The sequence below is a fragment of the Cervus canadensis genome, chromosome 13, assembly GCF_019320065.1.
Source record: "Cervus canadensis isolate Bull #8, Minnesota chromosome 13, ASM1932006v1, whole genome shotgun sequence".
Lineage (NCBI taxonomy): Eukaryota > Metazoa > Chordata > Mammalia > Artiodactyla > Cervidae > Cervus > Cervus canadensis.
Genome location: NC_057398.1, coordinates 75,094,666 through 75,117,406, shown reverse-complemented (window position 1 = coordinate 75,117,406; position 22,741 = coordinate 75,094,666). Strand labels below are relative to the sequence as shown.

The 22,741-nt window shown below is 40.6% G+C and overlaps 2 protein-coding genes across 18 annotated transcripts in view; both read left to right on the top strand.

Annotated features, from left to right (window-relative positions):
- LOC122451652 (zinc finger BED domain-containing protein 6) overlaps window positions 1-7,589 on the top strand; it is a 45,864-nt gene extending 38,275 nt beyond the window's left edge. For all 17 annotated transcript variants that reach the window (XM_043484532.1, XM_043484529.1, XM_043484525.1 and 14 more), the window contains 6 exons: window positions 565-1,068; window positions 1,881-1,960; window positions 3,664-3,994; window positions 4,517-4,683; window positions 5,116-5,183; window positions 5,593-7,589. In XM_043484532.1, coding sequence (XP_043340467.1) covers window positions 565-1,068; window positions 1,881-1,960; window positions 3,664-3,994; window positions 4,517-4,683; window positions 5,116-5,183; window positions 5,593-5,851 — 1,409 coding nt within the window. In that variant the 3' untranslated portion in view covers window positions 5,852-7,589. The remainder of the gene's footprint in view (window positions 1-564; window positions 1,069-1,880; window positions 1,961-3,663; window positions 3,995-4,516; window positions 4,684-5,115; window positions 5,184-5,592) is intronic.
- An 8,477-nt stretch (window positions 7,590-16,066) lies between these two features.
- SNRPE (small nuclear ribonucleoprotein polypeptide E) lies at window positions 16,067-21,806 on the top strand. Its single transcript, XM_043485877.1, has 5 exons — window positions 16,067-16,196; window positions 16,920-16,946; window positions 18,399-18,461; window positions 19,398-19,476; window positions 21,592-21,806. Exons 1-5 carry the CDS (start codon window positions 16,143-16,145, stop codon window positions 21,645-21,647), a joined length of 279 nt encoding a protein of 92 aa, XP_043341812.1. The 5' UTR covers window positions 16,067-16,142; the 3' UTR covers window positions 21,648-21,806.
- The last annotated feature ends 935 nt before the right edge of the window (window positions 21,807-22,741 follow it).

Here is a 22,741-nt window from a genome sequence, read left to right as displayed (position 1 = left end):
GAATGCAGAGCCCAATTGTAAAGTTGTATATGGGGGTTTTCAACTGCACAGGATTTGGTGGCCAGATAATCCCTGCATTGTTCAAGGGCCAACTGTACTTCTTTTATCAAAGCTGTTATTATTAGCACACTTTGTTGTTGCTTGATTATTGGTTTGTTAGACTGTAGACTACATGTGTGGGCAGTTTGCGTTTTGCTTACCATTATGTTTCTAGTGTAATATCTGGCAGATGTTTGTATCTATCCATGGATGGAAGAACTAATTTATTCTTTTTAGTAAGATTCATAATGACAACCTTCTCCAACTAGTAAAAGGCTTTCAGGATCCTCAAGAATAAACTTCTGAATAGAAATTCAGATCAGTCATTTTTGCCTCCTGCATGTTTTCCTTGAGGACCACTATCTAAAATTGAGGTTGAAACTAATGTGCTTTTGTTCATTTTAATTTCTTGTCTAAATTACACGACTCTTATTGGACTCTGTCCTGATCCAAGAATAGAGAGATCATAAGTTGTTAAGAGATGAACTCCAAATACAGTGATTTGTTTTTCCCCCATGAAAACAGAGAAAGTTACTAAAGTTGGTGAGATCCATGTGAAGACATTAGAAGAAATTCTTCTTGAAAGAGCCAATCAGAAACGTGGAGAATTGCAAACTAAACTCAAGACAGAAGGACCTTCAAAAGTTGATGATTCTACATCAGGAGCAAGAACCTCCTCCACCATCCGAATCAAAACGTTCTCCGAGGTCTTGGCTGAAAAGAAGCACCGGCAGCAGGAAGCAGAGAGACAAAAGGGCAAAAAGGACATGAGCTGTGTCAAGCTAAAGACTGACAATGAAATGAAAAAAACAGTGATTTTGCCACCCACTGTAGCCAGCAGAGGACAATCAGAGGAACCTGCAGGTAGAGCAAAGTCTATGCAGGAAGTGCATATCAAGACGCTGGAAGAAATTAAACTGGAGAAGGCTCTCAGGGTGCAGCAGAGCTCTGAGAGCAGCACCAGCTCCCAGCCTCAGCCTGAGGCCACGCCAGCGGCAAAACGGCTTCTCCGGATCACTAAGAAAACAGGTAACAAAAGAATTTGATCTGTAGTACCGTTTCCCCAGATAATATTTCAAATGGCAGTATTCCACACAATATTCGTGGGATTTCTGTGAGAACTTTTTCTTTACTCAGATAACTTTGAAAACCACTGGATTAAAAGAAATTATACTGGTCCAGTGGTTAGGGCTCTGTACTTCCACTGTAAGGAGACATGGGTTCCAGCCCTGGTTGGGGAAGTAAGATCCTGCAAGCCACGTAGCACCCCGCTCCCCTCTCCCCCCACACGCAAAAAGTGAAGCTGTTTCTTTATGGCAGTGTTATATAGAGCTTTGGTATCTTAATGTGCATTTTGAATCTGTATGAGAACTGAACAAATTTTGTCTACAGTCTTATATGGCCTATCTTTATTCTTTAAAAAAAATTTTTTTTACTTGGTTTATTTTCATTTTTAGCTGTGCTGGGCCTTCGTTGCTGCGTGCGGGCTTCCTTTGGTCGTGGTGAGCAGGGGCTACGCTGGTTGTGGCCTGTGTGCTGCTGCCTGTGGTGGCCTCTGTCTTGCAGAGCGCAGGCTCTGGGGCGCTCAGACTTCAGTAGTTGTGGCATTCAGGCTCAGTAGTTATCATAAGAGCTTAGTTGTTCCGAGGCAAGTGGGATCTTCCCCAGATCAGGGATTGAACCCGTGTCTCCTGCATTGGCAGCCAAATTCTTAACCGCCTTGTTAAGAGGACACCAGAGAAGCCCTTGTTGCTTTTCTGAGAAAAGTTTTATTTAACTTCATCTGTTATTAAGTTGCAGCATGAATGAAATTATTAATGGTGCGTTTAATGTGAATCTAGGTATAAAAGAAGAGAAGAAACTTCAAGAAGAAAGTGATGTTGCTTCTCAGAGCAGTGTTTCTAGAGCAGAAGCTAAAAAGGTGGGTTTATTTAGATTGATTTTATAGGTTTGTCCATGGCAGGAAAAGATTAGATGAATGGTAAGTATTCTTTTAAGTTTCTATTTAACACTTCACTGATATATCAGCTTAACAGTCTTTCACTGTGCTTGTAATTTTCCTTCAGAGTTTTCTATACTTTTATGTGTATCAGTATTTAGTGCCCTTTTAAGTTGTTTTTGAAAATTGTTAGTTGCTCAGTCATGTCCCACTCTGCAACCCCATGGACTGTAGGCCGCCAGGCTCCTCCTCCATCCGTGGGATTTTCAAGGCAAGAATACTGGAAACTGTTTTTAATTGGCCATTAATATTTTTTAAAGTAAGTTTTTCCCCTGCCTTTCAGAATAATGCTACTCATTTGTAAAACTTGGGATTTAAGAGTAAGTAACCCCTAAATTGTACAATCCAGATGTTACCGCAGTTAGTTTTTGTCTGTTTGGCTGCCTCTGGTGTTAGTTGTGGCATGCAAGACCTCCATCTCGGCACGCAGGCTTTTCGTTGCGGCGAGTGGGCTTCTCTTCAGCTGTGGTGAGTGCCCACCAGGGCTCAGTAGTTTCAGCACTTGTGGTGCTCAGGCTTAGTGCCCCCTCCCCCACCCCGCATGTGGACTCCTTCCCCAGCCGGGGATTGAGCCCACGTCCCCCGCATTGGAAGGCAGATCCTTCTTAACCATTGGACAAGCAGGGAAGTCCCTCGAGCCTCTTCTTCATATATTTACGTATGTGAATGTGTTTAATGTCTAACTCATATTTATAGCATAATTGAGAATTCTACAGTGTGTCATTTTGCAGCCTACTTTACCATATTAATGATTCTTTAAGATGATAGCTTTTACTGGTCGTTTAGGCAATGGCACCCCACTCTAGTACTCTTGCCTGGAAAATGCCATGGACGGAGGAGCCTGGTAGGCTGAAGTCCATGGGGTCGCTAAGAGTCGGACACAACTGAGCGACTTCACTTTCACTTTTCACTTTCATGCGTTGGAGAAGGAAATGGCAACCCACCCCAGTGTTCTTGCCTGGAGAATCCCAGGGCTGGGGGAGCCTGGTGGGCTGCCATCTATGGGGTCGCACCGAATTGGACACGACTGAAGTGACTTAGCAGCAGCAGCAGCTGTGTCCTATTAATCAAATATAGTCTGTTTCTGAACTAGATTTTGTTTTACACAATTAAGGTGGTGAACATCTTTGTACAGAATCTTTGTGCAAGTGTCTGATTAGGAAACATTTTGTATTAGACTTACAGTCAGGATCGTCTACCTATAGAATGTGGGTTTTTATTGTTCCACACATCTTCAGTCTTTTATCTTGAGTTTTCTATTTAATAGGGGGCTTCCCTGGTGGCTCAGACAGTAAAGAATCCGCCTGCAGTGTGGGAGACCTGGGTGCAGTTCCTGGGTCAGGAAGAGCCCCTGGAGAATGAAATGACCACCCACTTTGGTCTCCTTGCCTGGAGAGCCCCATGGACAGTACAGTCCACGGGGTTGCAGAGAGGAGGACATGGCTCAGCAGCTAGCACTCTCACTTTCACTTCTGTTTAATTAAAAAGCAAAAGCTCTTGTATTGTGGATCATATCTAGAAACTGCTTGACTTAGATGTTAGCCTGTTGACTTATAAATAATAATTATCACACAGATTGTTAGAGGTACTAGATTTTTAATTCTGTCATTTAAATTTATCCATAGGCTTCAGATGAGACCACAACAGTTGGCATGACTAAAATTCAAGTCAAGAGATGTAAGACAATGAGAGAAAAGTATGTGCCGAAGCTGCCAGAGAAGGGAGCCTCACAGAAGGAAAAATCAATTTTGACACCCCTTCGGGGAGATTTACTCTCTTACAGTACCGAGTTAGCAGAGAAACCTGTGCTCACCACCGTGCTAGGCATCACACGGCACCTGACTAAACGGCTTCCTTCAAAGTCATCCCAGAAGGCAAAGGTGGAAACCTCAGGGATTGGGGACTCGGTATTGAATGTGAAGTGTGCAACACAGCCCTTGGAAAAGCGAAGTAAAGGTGAGTGTTTTTACTAGTGCATCTTTCTGTAGCATTTCAGAATTACCAAGTTTCAGTGACTGCCTGGCAGTAATTGGCTTGAATTTAATTTGCCTTTGTTTACTGGTCACACAGGTGGATAATGATATTTCTGATAAATCTGTTTTTAAAAGACTAGATGAGTTCCTTTCTCACAATTTAAAATTGATCTTTATAAAGCTTTATCTAAAACTTTGCATGGTGCATTTTTTTCCTGTGGTTTTGAAGGAGAGAAACACTGGGGAAATGAAGAGCAGTAGCAAATTCAAAAGCCACTGAAGTGAATTGTTTCATGAAATAAATATGTGTGTGTGTGTGTGTTTATGGCTATGTGTAGTACATATTGCTGATGGGTCATCTTTAATCTGGTTTTCTTGTTTAGTTGGTTTTTAAATTATTTGTGACATTACTGTTGCTGAGAAGGAATTTTGATATTCCAAATTTTATTCTCCATGTAAAAAGGGGATTATTTTAGCTTTTAATCAGATATTTCCTGTCTTATAGCTAAACCTAAAGTGAATGTGAAGCCATCTGTGGTTAAAGTTGTCTCATCACCCAAATTGGCCCCAAAACGTAAGGCGATGGAGGTCCACCCTGCTGTCATCGCAGCTGTGAAGCCACTCAATTCCAGCAGTGTCCTGCAGGAAAGCCCAGCCAAAAAAGCAGCTGTGGTAAGAAACAGATCAACTCAGGGGCGCTTTAGTCTGTGTGATAGGAAAGCAGGGAAGATTCTTTTTTAGCTGTCTATATTATGTGTAATATCTTCTGTCACTTCCTAAGTATTTTTTTTTAGTTCAGGTAATTACTATATTTTATATTTACAGCTTAGGCAGGATTTTTTTGGGGGGGGGTGGGTTAAGCCTAATTATAATATTTTGCTTATTTGTGCATTCTGTCTTTGGATTACTGATTCTTGGATTGATTCTTGGATTCCTAGTCTTAAAGAATGGTAGCCATGATTCTAGTGAAAAAAAGTGAAAGTTGCTCTGTTGTGTCCGACACTTTGCAACCCCATGATTCTAAGAAGGCAGCAAAGAAAATGAATCTGCTCAAATTTAAAAATCTGACTTTCCCACTGAGTTACCTTACTCTCACTTTTGTAGGCTATTGTCCCACTTCTCTCTGAGGACAAATCAGTCATTGTGCCTGAGACAGAAAAACCTAGAGACAGGTAGGTAATACCTTGCAATTAAATTTTAGACCACTATTACCATTTTTGTTTTCTAGAGAATAACACTGCTAGATAATTTGAAATATTTACAATTTAGCTACATCTAAGTAAATCTGTTAAACTTCAAATTAACTGCAAGAAAACCTCATGTTCAGGGTTGCTGTTCTCTTTTGATGGTATTGTTTGTATTTTGCCTGTATTATTAAAAAAAATGTTTTTAAACACCAATCTGAATTCTCCTTTAAAGGATGAAACTGGTTTATCCCAAATCAGTAAAATAGTTCTTTATGTGTTTTCTCAAAAACAAGTCTTCACTAAAATTCTTTGTGTACCTGGGACCAGGTGATCTGACCTGCCAACCATTCACAAAAGGGCAGTTATCTAATAATTTTGGGTTTTTTTCTTACAGTTTTCTACTGCCTCCAGCCCAGTCCTCTTCAGAGCCTCCCACCCCGGAAGTATCTGGCCCTTCCTCGTCCCAAATGGCCACAAAAACGCGCCGACTCAGCTCTGCCTCAACAGGAAAGCCCCCACTTTCTATGGAGGATGATTTTGAGAAACTAATATGGGAGATTTCAGGAGGCAAATTAGAAGCTGAGATTGACCTGGATCCTGGGAAGGATGAAGATGACCTTCTGCTTGAGCTATCAGAAATGATTGATAGCTGAAGGTGGTAGTAGAACATTTAAAGCAAAACAGACAAACAAAAAAACTCACCAAAAAACTGGACTTAGTTTCATCTATTATAACATTTATCCAAAATGATGATTTCTTTAGTCTAGAATTTGCCCCAAATCAGAAGTGTACCTCTGAATTATCCACGTGTGTCCTGGATTCCTTGGGGTCAGATTTTTAAATCCCTTGGTAATCATTTTGTCCATTTGATGCCATTGTTCAGCATCTTCGAGAAAAAAGTTCTGTCTTACCCCTCTCCACAAAAAGGCTGAGCGGGAGACCTAAGTGAAAGGGTGCAAGAAAACTTAGTGACTCCTTGAGGTATTTGTCAGTTTTTACCTTTTTTCCCTTTATTGTATAATTTCTTTTATCTATTGTCTTAATGTACCTATTGTTAACCTGAGTTCGAAAAGGGTGAAGACGGCTGCTACCATTAAGGACCAAATTTCATGCCACCACTAAAAAAAATCCACTCAGTCTGTGTTAAATTATATGTCTTTTTAAAGGTATTTGGAGAATTCAACTAAGCTTTTAGAAACAGCTGAGCAGCTCAGGAAACCTGTAATCTGGACATAACTTTTTGGACCTGATTTTCATGCTTCTGCTCTGTAAGCCTCTGAAGGGCAATAGCTAATTTATTATTACTGTAATTTTTCAAGGCTTTAAAGTGCCTCAGGGGTCCGCTGAAACTAATTTTCTATTTCTGGGATTCCCTGGATTCTTAAAAAGAGATGGTGACATAATGGTTACAGGAATTTATTTTTTAGCAACAAAGTTGTCCCTTCTCTTCTTCAGTACTTGCTTCCTTTCTAGTGTTGTATTATCACAGGGATAGAAATTGGTTAATTTTTTCATTTCTGATTCTCCTTGCAAACTCCTCTTGCCCAGTATTTATTTGGTGCCCTTTACCCATCTGAGGGGGAAGGACAAGCTCACTCAAGCTGCCCTTACTTACCATGGACTACAGCAGTACCCGGAATCGTACTGTAGCAGGAGTTACCAAGATGCTCTGGGGGTGTATTGTATGCCTTCCGGTTTTCTTCATTTCTGAATTGAGTTTTCTTTTATTGATGTTGATCTCCTTCATATCACCTCAAGGTTTAGACTTGTGAAGGAACAAGTATGATGGGGATAATAGTCTTGAAAGGAGACGTATTGTACATAATCAAAAGGAAGAGGAAAGGACCTGCCCATTTTGATACTTTGCTGTAGGTGGCCAGTTTTGTTTCTCATAGGGAAATCTGACCCACCTGTCATGTTGGCTCCTAAGGAACTGCTGTTGTAAGCGGCTCATCAAGAGTTGAACCTCATGTAGCCTTGTTGGGAATATGAAAAGGAAGAAAGCCACAGGACTGCCCAATTCAGTCTTGGGAAGATCTGGATGATTCTACACAAGCAAAAATGACTTGAAATTTATGTATAGATACTTATCTACCAGTCCATCTTCAGCTGACTGAATGTTGTCTAATAGCCCTTCTCCAAAGCAGGGGTGAAATGTTCTGGTTTCACCACAGATTTTCTACTCATTTCATTTCTGGAATTGGCTTGTAGATTCCAGGTCCCTTTTGTATATAACCTTTATTCTTTTGCTTTTTTAAAAAAGTTTTGTTTCATATTTAAAGCCTTGTGTTAGTCAGTGATTCATGTTCACCATTATTTGAACAGTTTGCCATTACAGCAAGATAAATACTTATATGTGTTTTAAATAAAACTGGTGTAGGAACACCTTGATGTTGTGAGTTAAGTAGTCGTACATCACTTCAGGCTGAGATCTGCCTGAATAGAGGCCCAGTTAGAATGTTGTTGAACCTTTGTATACGTGATCCAATTTCACAGATTGTATTTGTCTTTAGAAACCTTTTACAAAGACATACTGCCAAACTTCTCCATATGTGAGGATTTTTTTCTGACAGTGATGCTTACCCATTATTAATCTAACTCAAGTAATGTCATTAATTCTTTTAAAGAAGAGAGGGTTTAGAAATGATCTTAGATGGCTTCAGCAATTTAGAGTTTTCAAGCATGAACACATATATGAAATGTTTAGTTCCGGGAAGTCCAGTTTTTTGTTATGGAAATATACATAAATTTGTTAACCACCAAAGAATATAGGCCTTCCCAGATGGTGCAGTGGTAAAGAATCTGCCTGCCAATCAGTTCCTGGGTTGGGAAGATCCCCTGGAGTAGGAAATCGCAACCTGCTCCAGTGTTTTTGCCTGGAAAATTGAATGGACAGAGGAGCCTGCTGGGCCAGCATCCACGGCGTTGCAGAGACATGACTGAGCACACACACAATATAAATTTTTCCACATAGCCTAAAAGTCGTCCCCAACAAATTGAATCAACTTTTCACAGCAAAAGATTGCATATTCAGTTTTGAGCGATGATCGTTTTCAATTTTAACAGGAAAAAGGTCCAGATGTACAATTTGGCCGTAGCCAGAGATTTCAAAATAACTTGCAGCTTGTGTGTTTGTCTCAATAAATGATCCCTCAAAGTTCTGGCCTTAACCTCAAATTCCAGTGGTCCTCCCTCATATGGCCAGAATGTAGTTTATGTTCCTCATGGCCAGTCTTTGGTCAGTGTTTAAATACAGTTTCAGAAATAAAGCTTGTTCTCTATACTGGTCAAAGTTTTATGATCCTTTTCTAAAATTGTGGCTTCATTTTGCCAGAATATTTCTGCAGTTCTTTAAAATATTTGCTTTGTCAGGAACCAGGAGGAACTGTGTGGTCTTCAGTTGCTATGTAACACCACTTTAAACTAGCTAACATGTACTGAGTACTTATTACGTGCCTGTTAATTCACATATCTGTTTGACATTCATCCTATACTGCATTGGAAGATTACTGCTTTTTATCCCCACTGTAGTGTCAAAATCAGTATTTTCAGATATAACAATAAGAAAGTATATTTTTTATCTGCAGTTGGGTTTGATTTGTTGAACCTTTCAAGAACTTGATTAAATCAGATCTTTGAAAGCTGCTGAATAAATATGTGGAAGTATCCACAAGTTATACATCTGACTGCATTAAAAATTCTCATTGAATTTGCGAAATAAAGCTACAGCCATCAATGTAAAAATACTTAGCCATTTTCTTAACATTTTACAATAAAAGGGTCAGAGTATAAAAATGGCCCCAAATAAAAGCAATTAAGAATTTATGTTTTTGCCCAAATAGGCAAATAAAAGCCCAAGGTGGCTCCATTCTTTTCAGGTTAAAAAAAAAAAAAAATGTATTTTTTAAAATAGGAGTCACTAAGTGGGCCTATTAGTAAAGTCTGGTTGGATATGACTGGGAAGGTGTTGCTGCACTGGAGTCAGTGGGAATGAGCAAAAAGCAGCGGGTTAAAACTCAGTTATGCCTGTTCCTAGGCTTTTTGTTCTAGATTCTGTGACCGATTTGTCTTTAGATAGGAAGACAACAGCCTGTTAAGACGAAGAGTAAACTCACCCAATACTGAGAATGCAGAGGTGGAAAAATGCTCCAGTAAAAGATTATTGTAGGACTTCGCTGGTGGTCCAGTGGTTGAGGCTATACACTTTCACCGCAGCAGGCACAAGTTTGATCCCTGGTCAGGGAACTGAGATTCTGCATGCCATGGCCAAAGAAAAAGCGACTGTTTGCTAATTAGACAAATGACTGAGATAGGGCATTGGATGGAGGAAGAGAAGTTTCAAGGGAAAAGAGAAGTTAAATAGATGGATCCCTTCCCTGGTGTATTTGTTAATGAGTTCACTTATTTGGCTTGAGAGGTCAAGGAAGATAGTCAAGTTTAGAAAAACTGAGGAAATGTGAAATACATTGGCATAACTGCCACAGAAGTATTTTGGACTACCCTCCCTTGAAGAGGCTCAAATTAGAACACAAACTCTTACTATCATTAAACACTGCTGGCCAGTAGGGACAGAATTTATGAAGCAAACCCCAGCTTTGAAATACTTTTAAGGAAAAAGTAACAGGAGTGAAAATGGGTATAAGTATTAAATGGATGATGCTATTTATAGATGGTTCCCAGGTGGTTCAGTGGTAAAGAATCCACCAGCCAATGCTAGAGATGCAAAAGATGTGGGTTCAATCTCTGATTCAGGAAGATCCCCTGGAGTAGGAAATGGCAGTATTCTTGCCTGGAAAACTCGACGAACAGAGGAGCCTGGCAGGCTACAATCCATAGGGACGCAGCGTCAGACACCGCTGAGTGACTGAGCACAAAAAAACATCTATAGAGAGGATGATGAGAAATCAATGAGTTCCAGACTGGTCAGAGGAGGTTTCCTTGCGATATTAGATCTGGAATTTTGTGTAGTTTAGTAAAGGAGATGAAGAAAGATGTATTTTAAATGTGAATTGGAGTCACTGCTCATAAAAGCCTCACGTGTCCTCCCCTTCCCTCCAAAATTAAACTCAAGTCCCTTAGCACAGCATGCAAGGCCCTGTTGTACTAGCCTCTTCCATCATTCACCCTTCATGCTCTACACGAGCAAAACTACCAGCTTCCTAATTTGACTACACTAATCTCACTGTTTGCCTTTGTTAACGCTATCTTCTCTTTTCTCATCTTTTCCTCTGCAACTCCTACATACTATGTGACTTGCGGATTACCTCTCCCGATACCCCGTTCTCCCTCTTCCAAACTGGGGTCTGGTGCCTGCCTTCTAGGCACATACTTTGTTTAACCTTCATTGTTTTGAAACTACCTGTCCATCTTCCTCAGCAGAATATACACTGCTTCAGATAGAGGTTCTTGCTAACCTATGTATTCTCAGCACCTAGTACCGATCTGGCACAGAGAAGGAATGCCACAGCCTGGGTGGCTTAAACAACAGAAAGGTATTTTCTCATAGTTCTGGAGGCTAGAATCCCACCATCATGGTGTTGGCTAGTTTGGTTTCTTCTGAGGCCTTTCTCTCTGGCTTGCAGATGGCCCCCTTCTCACTGTGTCCCCATATGAGGCATAGTCTTCCCTCTATGCCCATGTCTGTGGCTTTTGTTTATATTTATTTATGGCTGTGCCAGATCTTCGTTGCTGAGTGTGGGCATTCTCTAGTTTCAGCAAGCAGGGACCACTCTCCAGTCATATGAGGGCTTCTTGCCATGGCTTCTCGTTGCAGAGCTTTGGCTCTAGAGCCCACGGGCTTCACTATTTGGGGCACATGGTCTTAGTTGCCCCCCGACATGTGGAGTCTTCCCAACCCAGGGATCGGACCCCAGTCCCCTGCACTGGCAGGTGGATTCCTAACCACTGGACCACCAGGAGAGTCCCACGTGTCTGTTTTAATCTCTGTAGAAGGGCCCACCCATGTGTGTGCATATGCACTCAGTCATGTCCGACTCTGCGACCCCATGGCTCATCTCTCCATGGAGCAATTTACCATTTCCTTCTCTGGGGGATCTTCCCGATCCAGGGCTCAAACCCACAACTCTTGACTCTCCCGCATTGGTAGATGAGTTCTTTAACAGCTGAGCCACCAGGGAAGCCCACCCATATGACCTCATATACCTGAATTTCCACTTTAAGGGCCTATTTCTAAGTAGTCACATTCTAGAGGTACTGGGTATAGCTTCACTACATGAATTTTGAGGGCCACACTTCAGGTCATAACAGAAAGCATTCAATAAATACTGCTGAATGAACGAAAAAGTTCTTGACCCATTTTAGGGGTTATTGATCTTTGCTAGACTGCCCCTATCTCTTCCCAACCCCCTTCTTTGTCATACTTCATTCAGCAAGCTGTGAGTCTTCTGGTTGAGATGCAAGAACTTTAAAGTGAGAGAAAGGATATTCTTCAATATGTCTCTGTGAGCCAGCTGATTTTCAGATACCTGAAAACTTCAGATTTTACAAGAACATGACTAGTTGGAACACACAAAAGGAAACAAATGTGCCATAGTACTTTTCACTGATAAGTTCATTGAACCAGTGATAAATTCATTCACAAGTTTCAAAATTCAAAATGTGTATAAGGGTAAACAGCAAAAGTCCTCCCTGCTCCTGCCCCAGCTCCCTGCTTCTCCAAGACCAGTTCTGTTTCTCAGGTATTCTAGAGAGATTTTAGGTTCATACAAGCAAATATATTTCTCTCTAATATTACATATAAAACATATCACCTTGCTTTTTATTATATCATGAACAGTCTTAAATTATGAATTACAAATTGATGACAAATCCTGTTTCACCTATACCCATACCAGCTATCCACCCCGTTCTGGACCCCAGGACTAAGGCTAGAGTTAGGTGAGCAACGAGGGGACAATTTAAGGGAGCGCTCACTCTCAGAGTTGTACTTGCACATGCAAGTGTGATGACTTAAATTTTGCTCCTTAGGCTTGCTCCATCGGAGATCCAGCTTTGCTGGCGCCGCTTAATTATTTTGAAGTAAACCTCAGATACATCATAGCTTACTTTTTCTCTTACTGTATATTAGATATCTTTTCATATGAGGACACAAAGATCTTCAATTTTTACTATAATTGCATACATAGTATTACACTATATGAATATGCAATAATTGAGCTAATTCCTATTGATAGACATTTAGGTTGTTTCCCATCTTGGTATTTTAAACAATGCTGCAATGATTATATCACATATGTAAGTTTATTTGTATGATTAAATATCTAGAGGTGGAGCTTAATAATTTATATTACCACCACTTTTTGATCTTTGCCAGTCTAGTCCGGGAAAACGACTTCTTGGTAGTTTAGTTTGCATTTCTTTTATAATGAGTGAAGTTGAACCTTTTTTCATATGTTTGAAGAAATTTGTATTTCCTTTGTTAAAATTTCCAATTTTTATTTTGGGTCTTTGTGTCAGATTAGAAATGGCTGCAAATTCTTTAACGCACTTCTTTCAAGTGGGCTTTAGGGACTTCCCTGGTGGTCCAGTGGCCAAGACTCCCAGCTGTCAATGCAGGGGGCCTGGGTTCAATCCCGGGTCAGGGAACTAGATCCCACATGCCACAGCTAAGACTGGCACAGCCCCCCCAAAAAAGAGAGAGAGAGAGAGAGAGAGATGGGCTCTGTTTTTCTAGCCCTTGAATCTGGCCTGGGGGGTGAACATTATACTAGTTCTCCACCTGGCCTTTCAGGGTACTGTTAGCTTCAGTCTTGGCTTCTTAGAGCCTTGAGCCCCCATATAATAAAGCATACTCCACGGCCAGAGAGATCATGTGGTGAGGCCCTGAGGCTACATAGACATGGAGGCTGATTCAGGTGGGGCCAGCCTTCCAAATACACATGCCAAATCCTTAGATACAGCTTCTGAAGCAGAAAAAGCACCCAGCTGAGCCCTGTCCAAACTCTTGACCCACTAAGGTCACAAATTTAAAAAAAAAAAAAAAAAAGGGCTGTTTTAAGCCATTAACCTTTTTTTTTTTTTTTAAGCCATTAACCTTTGTAATGTTTCTTACACAGTAATTTTTTTTTATGTATTAGTAAAATTACCCATTTGTTTGATGCAGTACAAACATGCTTTTCCCAGATCTTCTCATTTTGCTTATTTTGATGGCTTTTTATTCATGGAAAACTATATAATTTTTATATCATTGAATGTATTACTTTTCAAAACTAACTAGAGCATACAAATGAGTAAAATACAAATTTTCAGAACAAGAGAGATGAACTATCTATGATTAAACTAGATAAATTACAAAGAAATTAAAACTAAAGAAAACTAACACCTGTGTACTCAGTCGTATCCAACTCTCTGCAACCCCATGGACTAGCCCGCTAGCGTGCCTCTGTCCATGGGATTTTCCAGGCAAGAATACTGGAGGGGGTTGCCATTTCCTCCTCCAGGGAATCTTCCCCACCCAAGGATTGAATCTGAACCTCCTGCATTGCAGGCAGATTCCAGGGAAACAAAGAAAACTAAAAATGTCTCAAAGACTCAAAACTTGAACAAATAGCCATCGTGTACTTAGATTTAAAAAAATTAATTCTAAGTTGTTCTAGGTTTAATGTATAATCACAGTAAAAATACCAATAGGACTTTTAAAAATTATGTAAGTTTATTCTGAAGTTTTAAGGAAAAACAAAAATAACTAGGAAAATTCTGTGAACTTTTTGTCCTGCCAAATAAAAATAACAGTGATACTAGTCTAAATAGATACTAAGATCAACTGAACAAAATATAAACTCTATACATAAAAACATATACCTACACACACACTTGATATACTATAAATCTGGCATTTAAAATTGAATGAGGAACAAATGGTTTTTTGTTTTTTTTTTTTTGTAATAGTGATGGACAAGTGGGTAGCCACCTAGAAACTTTAAAGTTGCATCAGTTCTAGGATATACTGGTATAAATTCTAGATGGATCAAAGATTTAAATGGAAAATGGCAAAATCATTAAGAAAAAGTAAATCTCTTCTCATGAGTTGTATGAATCAACTGACTGGTTGTAAAGATCAATCCTTAAAAGTTAGGAATCGTGCCTTCAGAAATAGGAAAATGTAAAAACAAGTAGCTAAGCATTTCTGAATCTGAGATCACACAGGTATACTTGTGTGTTCTATTCACACTGTCTTCAAATTCATCAAATCTCAACTTTTCCATGTGTTTTCTAGGTCCTTTTAAAAAATTACTTTCATGTCCTTTGATCTCACATTTTTATGAGGTTGTTATTACTATTACCCTCTTTAAACAGAAGATCATGAAACTGAGCCAGGACTCTGTGGGGCCTTCCAGGTGACGGACTCCTTTGTATCCCTTTCCTCTTATTTATAGAAAAGCTTTAACCTCCTAGGCCTTCCCTGAGTTTCTAAGAGTAAATTTAATTAGAGAAGTGAGAAAATGCAGAAACAAAGGAAAACGGTCAAACAAGACAAAATAATGATAGTTTAGCCATAAAACAGAGTCAAGGGCTATAGATAATATACTGAGCCATATCCTTGAGTTGTTTTGCAGATACTAAAACTGCTACCAGGGAGAAAAAGCGAACTACATTGTGACCTTGAACACATAGCCTTCAGACTGGCTGGGGCCTGAGGATCCTTAATACTGACCTCTGTGACCTCAGCTGGTTACCTCACCACCTAGTGAGAGAATTGTGCATGAGCTGATCCTGTAGCCTCAACCTTCTCCCTTACTTTGTCTTTAAAAATCCTCTCCTAAAAGTCAGCCGGGAGCTTGGGTCTTTTGATGGTGAGCTGCCTGTTCCTCTAGCTGTCCTTCACCACAAACCAGTGTCAACAGCTTGGCTTTACTGCTCCTCCTTGGAGCAGACCCAAGTTTGGTTTGGTAACAATCTCAGTTAAACAAGTTACGATTCTGCTACTTGCAGCAGTGTGTCTAAGTGGTGTCTAATCTAAGCGGTGTCCCCTTGGACGAGTCCCTTCGACTCTGAGTTTCAATTTCCTCATCTACAAAATGGGTATTCCAATTAAAGGAAATTTCTGCCAGCCCACAGCCCAGGATATAGCCTAACCAAGTCCGACCCCTCCCCTCCAGCTGTGTTACCCAGGAAACGATATGTTGGAAGGTTGAGACCTTAATGTGTACACACGTACACTACTTCTTCATTGGATCTTTAACCCCATGAGGAAGGAACATTTTTATCTCCATTAAGCCAAGATATCTCCGTTATCTCCAATAAGCCAAGACAGGGCAAGGGTGAGTAACATTCTTGGTCACACACTATAAGCGTGCAGCATTTGAGCCTAGAAATCAGGTTTTAGGGTTTTCATTCAACATTGATCCTCCACTGACACCTAACAGATAGCTCTCCAAAAAGCGGATGAGAGTTGAATCAGTTACTGGAGTAACCACAGCACCCGGCTTTCGAAATCGTATCGTCTGTGGCCCAAAGTGTCAGCTGCGGGAGCCCTGAGTTTGGGCTTCTTGCAGCCCTACCCTGTCCACAACGACGCGGCTGTCAAGCCTAAATCCCAGGGAAGCAGGCCTTAGAAAAACCACTGAATCACACCATTTCAGAGGAGGTACGCAGGGGAACGATCCGGCTCGTAAAACCGACTCAAAAGCGAAGTCGCGATGGGCAGCCGCGGCCGCCGCACAACCGAAGCCGCGCTTCCCCTCAAGCCTCCCTCCAGGTGGCGCTGCAGGACCAACCCGCCTTCCGAAAGGGAGTTGCCGCCGTGCGGCCTCCCCGGGAGGCTCTGGAGCACCGAAATAACCGACTCCTGTGGCTAGAGAGGTATTTCCCCAGGAACCGCCCACGTCGCCGCCTGAGCACAGCGCACTTCCGCTTCCGGCTCGTTGTTCCGGAAGTTGCTTTCTGAGAGAGTGTGGAGTAGTGTGGTGCTTGTGAGTGTCCAGCATGGCGTACCGGGGCCAGGGCCAGAAGGTGCAGAAGGTGATGGTGCAGCCCATCGTATCCTGCTCGATGCGTGAGCAGTAGGAGCTTTGGGCCGGGAAATGAGGGGCGAAGGAGGAGACGGGCTAGGCCCGAGGGAGCGGAGTGCGGCCGCTCATCCCATGAGCCCCTGGGGCGGCCGAGGCTAGGAGAAAGCGCGGGGAGTTGAAGAACCAGTGATAGGCGGGAGGTGGGCTTGGGCAGACCCTGCGCTGGAGAATGCGGCAGTGGTGGGTGAGCGGGGAGGACGACCTTTATTACATACTGACTGAAAGCGGGTGTTACCACTTTCCACCGGGAGGGAGACCTCTGCGCGGAAGAAACTCCAGGAAGATGAGAGTGGGGAGCATTTCCTTTATAGTATTTAGTGATGTCCTAGTGGGTGTTTGGACTTCCCAGGTGGCTCAGAATCCGTCTGCCGATGAGGGAGACGGGGTTTTGATCCCAGAGTTGGGACGATCCCCTGGAGAAGGAAATTGCAGCCCACCCCAGGCTTCTTACCTGAAAAGTCCCATGTACAGAGGAACCTGGGGGGCTCCAGTCCATGGGGTCACAAGAGTGGGACAAGACTTAGCGACTGAACAGCAACAGTGGGTACCTAGTTGGGCACTTTTCTTTGCCTAGGCACAGAGTTCGCGTTCAGAAAAATGAGATGCGTGTAGATTTTACGAGTTTCAGGGAGCAGAGTCTGTGCTTTGCGTGTTTTTTGTTTTTTTTTTTTTTTCTTAACTCTTCCTGCAGAATCTCATCTTCAGATACTTGCAAAATGTAAGTTGTTGGCTGTTTTGTTATTTTTAAGTTAAAGGTGAATTTACTTGGTTGTTTGTCTCTTCCTGTCTGATCATTGTTTTAGAGTAAAAAAATGAAACTGGAGATGGGGAGGGCATTTGAGGAGAAGGAGTGCCAGGAAAGGTCTAATGTGACAAAATGGTATGTAGCCATGCCATGGGCTTCCCTGGTGGCTCAGACGGGAAAGAGTCTTCCTGCAATGCAGGATACCCGGCTTGGATTCCTGGGTTGGGAAGATCCCCTGGAAAAGGGAATGGCAACCTACTCCAGCATCCTTACCTGGAGAATTCCACGGATAGAAGAGCCTAGAGAGCTACAGTCCATGGGGTCTCAGAGAGTTGGTCATGACTGAGCCCCTAACACAGCCATGCCAACGCCAAGCATGCAAAGAACTGTGTTGTTATTACTTTGCAAGACCAAAATTACTGATTTCAAAAGTAATTACTGGCTGACATGATAGTGGCATTTGGGTATTGGTACTTTCCTTGGGATTATGGCAAGAACATTGGAACCTTTCCATGGCACCTCAGGATGAGATACTGGAAGAAAATTTCAGTCAGCTTTTACTAGGTCATAGGGTGGTGTGTTAAGCACTTTGGGGGGTGGGGACACACTTATCGATAGACACTGGAAAAGGAAGATAGGAGGGATAGGTTCAGAGGATTTACTGGAAGCCTTCTTTCCTTTGGAGGGATTTTTAGCAACTCAAAATTTGACTTGGCAGAGCAGAGTATTTAAATTATCTCTGAAAGAAAATGTGTTTCCTGTGGTTCTGACAAATTTTAGTATGTGACAACTTAATAGAAAACATTAATTTCAAGCCGTTGTAATTTTTAATCACAGGAATTGAGGGTCTCACTCCTGGTTATTAGGGCTTCCCAGGTGACACTAGTAGTAAAGAACCTGCCGGCCAGTGCAGGAGATGAGAATAGACTCGGGTTCGATCCCTGGGTCAGGATGATCCCCTGGAGGAGGGCATGGCAACGCACTCCAGTATTCTTGGCTGGAGAATCCTTTGGATAGAGGAGGCAGGCTACAGCCCGTGGGATTGCAAAGAGTCAGAAACAACTTACGCGCTCCTGGTTATTAGGTGTGAGACGTGGAAAACTGAGAAGCTAGAGAAGACTGTCTTGCAGCTGGAGTTTGCTCTGGTAGATAAGAAAGAAGCCCTTTTTGCTGTCTTGTCACAAATTTTCACTCTAAATATATAGAGACTATAAGCAACAGAAATATGATTGAGTCTCAAAAACACAGGAATATCATTAGTTCCAGTGTAACATTTGTTAAGTGAGAATGTTTCTTGGTTAGTGACTTATCTTGGCTTTTATTTGTCAAAAGTTTTTTAGGAGTCATATTTGTCTGTTGTTTGACCAAAATGGTTGGATTTTGTTTACTTAGTTCTTAACATTTCTGTTATTCTGATTATTTCAGAGATCGCGGATTCAGGTGTGGCTTTATGAGCAAGTGAATATGCGGATAGAAGGCTGTATCATTGTAAGTACCCAGGATATTTTACCTCAGAGCATTTTGTTCAAAGAAAAAATTTCCTAAAAGATGGCCAACAGAGCAATATACAAAAAAATCAAAGACCCAACCCACAGAAAGTCCTTCAGGACTCACTATCCTTGTCTCATTGTTCTACTTAATAGGGATTAGGTAATTCACAAAAGAGAGAGAAAATTAATTTTATAAAATATTTAAACAATAGTATTAGTCTTTAAAGGAGGGGTCATAAGAAATAAAATGAGGGGGGAGAAAGATGAGAATTCTTGGTTAGTGATACCTGAATAGAACTGGGTGGGGTAGTTAAATAAGATGTCCAGGGTAGCAGAGTAACTTAAATAATGTTTTAAAGAAAGAAAATATGGGTGGAAGTGTTATACTGAGTCTGGTATTTCTTTTAGACAGTGTAGTAGATTCCGTCAGTAATCTCCCCTTCCCCTGTTTGTTAGTTGAAATAACAAGCTTGGTGGTTGGTAGTGATAGTGTCTTTGTGGGAACATGGGAAAAGTTAATTAATATATGTACACACACTGTACTGAGTAGGTTATAAAAGATGGGGAGGATGACTTTTTGGCATAGTTAATGAAGTGTAAAGTCCCAAAAGTTCCAGAAGTAATTTGAAGTACATTCCTTCTTTCGTTGTTATTTAAAAAGAGACTTAGGGAGTTTCCTAGTGGCATAGTAGTTAGGATTCCAGGCTTTCAGTACTGTGGCCTGGGTTCAATTCCTGGTTGGGGAACTAAGATCCTGCAAGCTGTGTGGGGCACCCCTCCAAAAAAAAGAGACTTGAGATGTGGTGTTTCAGCTGGAAGATCAGTGGAGAGATGAATTTCTGAACTTGGCATTTTTATATATTCCTGTATTCATTTAGAACAGTTTGGATATGATTTTACATGAAGATGACAGTCAATTGACTTGTTTTTCTAGGGTTTCGATGAGTATATGAACCTCGTATTAGATGATGCAGAAGAGATTCATTCTAAAACAAAGTCAAGAAAACAACTGGGTAAGAATATAAATGGCCTTAAAGAATTATAGAAATTTTTATTCACTTGCAGAATTGAATGAATGAGTTGCAACTCATTTCATGTTTAAATTTAGTTTGTATTTGAGAAATTATTTGGGAGAGTAGTATATTCTTAAAATCATCTTTTGCCACTTGTTGTTTATCCCACTCCATTTCTGCTTCTGTCTCTCCAGTCTAGAGCTCTCACCAAGATTACCAAAGACAAATGGTGTTAAATCTAATGGTCCTCATTTTATTGAGCTCTAAACAGCATTTGGCTCTGTGATACTGTAGTCAGCTTTTCCCTTTTCATCACTAGTTGTTCCTTTTTGAGACTTCTATATATTCATTCTTTAGGACCCAGCCATTAAATGTTTGAGTTGCTTAAGTCTTGGTTCTCAGTCCTCCTATCACTCAATATTATTTTCCTTGGTACTCAAGACTGCACTTACAGTTATATTTATATGTTGACTTCCAAATATACATTTGTAGCCCTAGACCTCTCTCAGCCTCTTCAGTATTTCTACTTGGATGTCTCAAAGGCTCCTCAAAATTAGCATATCAGAATCAAACTCAATTCCAATGCCTGACACACTATTTAGAGCTACTTTAGTGTTTCCTGCCGTAGTAAATGGGACCAGTTCTATTCAGTTTACTAATAAATTTCTCTGCAACTCCAATTTGCTCTGCAGATTCCAGTCATCTTTTTAAAACACTGGCCTGAATTTGTTATCTCTTTGCTTGAAATCCTTTGGTGGCTTCCTGTTGCTCATAGGATAAGAAAATCTTTAATATATCCTTCAAAGTCCTTCATGATCTGGCTTTACCTCCCTCTGCTCATTTTGTGTCACTCTGTACTTCATTTTCTGAGGATCATCCACACTTCTTTGAATTCTTGAAATCTACACATCTGTCTCATCATAAATTTTTTGTGTATGGTGTCCCCTGTGTCTTTGGGACTCAGGTCAAATACCACTTCCTGCTAGGGTTAGGTTTTGTTTTGCTTGGGGTGGGGATGGAGGGAGGGCATGCTGTGCTAAATTTGTAGTAAAACATTCATTATTGGGATTGTTAATGTCTGCCACTGGACCACATGCTCCACTAATGCATGAGTCCTCTTTGTTTTGCTCCCTGATATACTTAGTGCATGCCACATAGTAGAAATTTTAAAATATTTGAATAGTGAAGGCAGTTTCTTAACCCATGTTCTTTAGGATTTGTGGCTTCCTCAAGACTCAAATAATTTCTATTCAAATTCCATTAAGTTGAGGTCTATTTAGGCGTTTTGTCTTTAACTGTTTAATGCCCCAATTGACAGCTCACTAGTATTTTTAAAAGTGGTAGGTTTCAAGTGCCTTTTTTTCCCAGTCCCTGAGGATTCTCTTGAGCCTTATCCTAGCTATGTGGAAAGTAGATTCTGAGAGTGGTATAATGTTTTGCTTAGCTTCTTCCTGCCTAGGCTTTTTGAAAGCCTGGATTTTTCAAATATAAACGTGTCTTATCAGGAAATGCAAGCTCACCTTACTGACATTATCTATAAATTATTTGCAAAGTATTGATTGCTCATGGTAATATCAACTCTGTAAAACAGGTTAATATTACTTGTGCCATTGCTGATGGTGCTAATTAACATGTCTCAAACTGTTCTATTGAACACCAGTGTTCCTGAAGATATTTGTAGATGTTTCCCAGGAGGACTGTCCTTTGCTCAAACAGATTTAGACAGTGTTAGGTAAAACTTAAACAAGTTTGTATATCACAGGATGAAATCTTTATTAAGAACTCTTAAGAATGCTGCATTTCCTAAAAAAACTCATTTCTCAGTTTCTGCAAAATCAGCTTTAGGAAATTTTGGGATAGTTGACTTGGTCTATAGAAACTGTATTTTTCATAAGATAACATTTCTCTGCCATCATTAGGTTATTGTTGGAAAAGTGCAAATGGTCTGATATGCACAGCCTTTCAACATTGGAAAATGTCACATAATTTCACAGACGAGAAAGCATTTTTAGAATCACTCAAGAACAATTTAAAATTCTGAAGCTAAAAGGTACACAGTTTTCTGAGCGACTATTAATAGCTTCTTCTTTTTTTTTTTTTAATTTTGTGTTGCAGGTCGGATCATGCTAAAAGGAGATAACATTACTCTGCTCCAAAGTGTCTCCAACTAGAAGTGATAGATGAAGTGAGAAATTGTTTGGCAATACCGTTGGGTTTTTTAGGTGTCTTTTGTTAGAGATGTAGTTCTAAAACTTGTATTCATATTGTTCTGCTCACCCTTATGTTATTACCAGATGACAATAAATGCTGTGGGACTGTTTTTATCAAAATATTTACCTTATTTTTTCTATCCAGTTAATGTTTTTACACAATGTCACCGTTAGCTGTCAGTGTTTATTTTAAAGTTTTTTGAGGGATGGCACTTGCCCTGAGCACTTGTTTTTCACAGAACTGGGATTTGTAGATCCTTAAGGCAAAGAATAGGAATTCTACCTGAGGTGACTTCTGATACTGGGTGGTGCAGCAGGAGAGTGTTCATAAAAGTAAAGATTATGGTGCCAATATATGTTTTCATCATCAGTTCTAATTCTGGAAGCTGGGACACCAGGACTTGTAGCCGCATTATGTTGAGGACATTATAAGGGCTCAGGATCTGCCTAGCACTCTCTCAGAGTTACTGTGTGAGGTCTTTGTGTATTCTTTTATCACTAAGGTCAGAATGTGAGGAGTATTTGGATATAGACAAAGAATGAAGGTTTTAATTAAAAAGGAGCTCTGTTAAGAGCTAATCAGAGGGAGACTTTGTGAGACTGGTAATCTGAAAAAGACCCACAGGAAACACTGGTTAACTACTGTTAGGCAGAATAATAGAATGTTAGTTGAAGAAACACCTCTCATACTCTTAATCTCCAAGGATTTTGGTTCCTCCTCCAGTAATTGCTTATTTCCTAATTAAATTATGTCATTAGTTCTCGCTTCTCCCAGTATATCAGGGTTCTGATTAGAATTCTATTAAATGGTTATTGAGCATCACTCTTAGTTGAATACATACAGTGAAACACACTGACAAACATAGCCTCAATACCAGGTACTAAGTATTTTTTAAGCTGAATCTTGAAAGATGAATAAGACCTACCTTAAATTCTGATAATAGGCAGTGTTACTAAGGGTAGCTGAGGAAGAACCAAAAAGTCCAGTTCTTGTTTTTCCAAGTGCCTATGAGGGTGATGTAGAACTTTTCTTTAAACTGAGTAAAAGAATCACT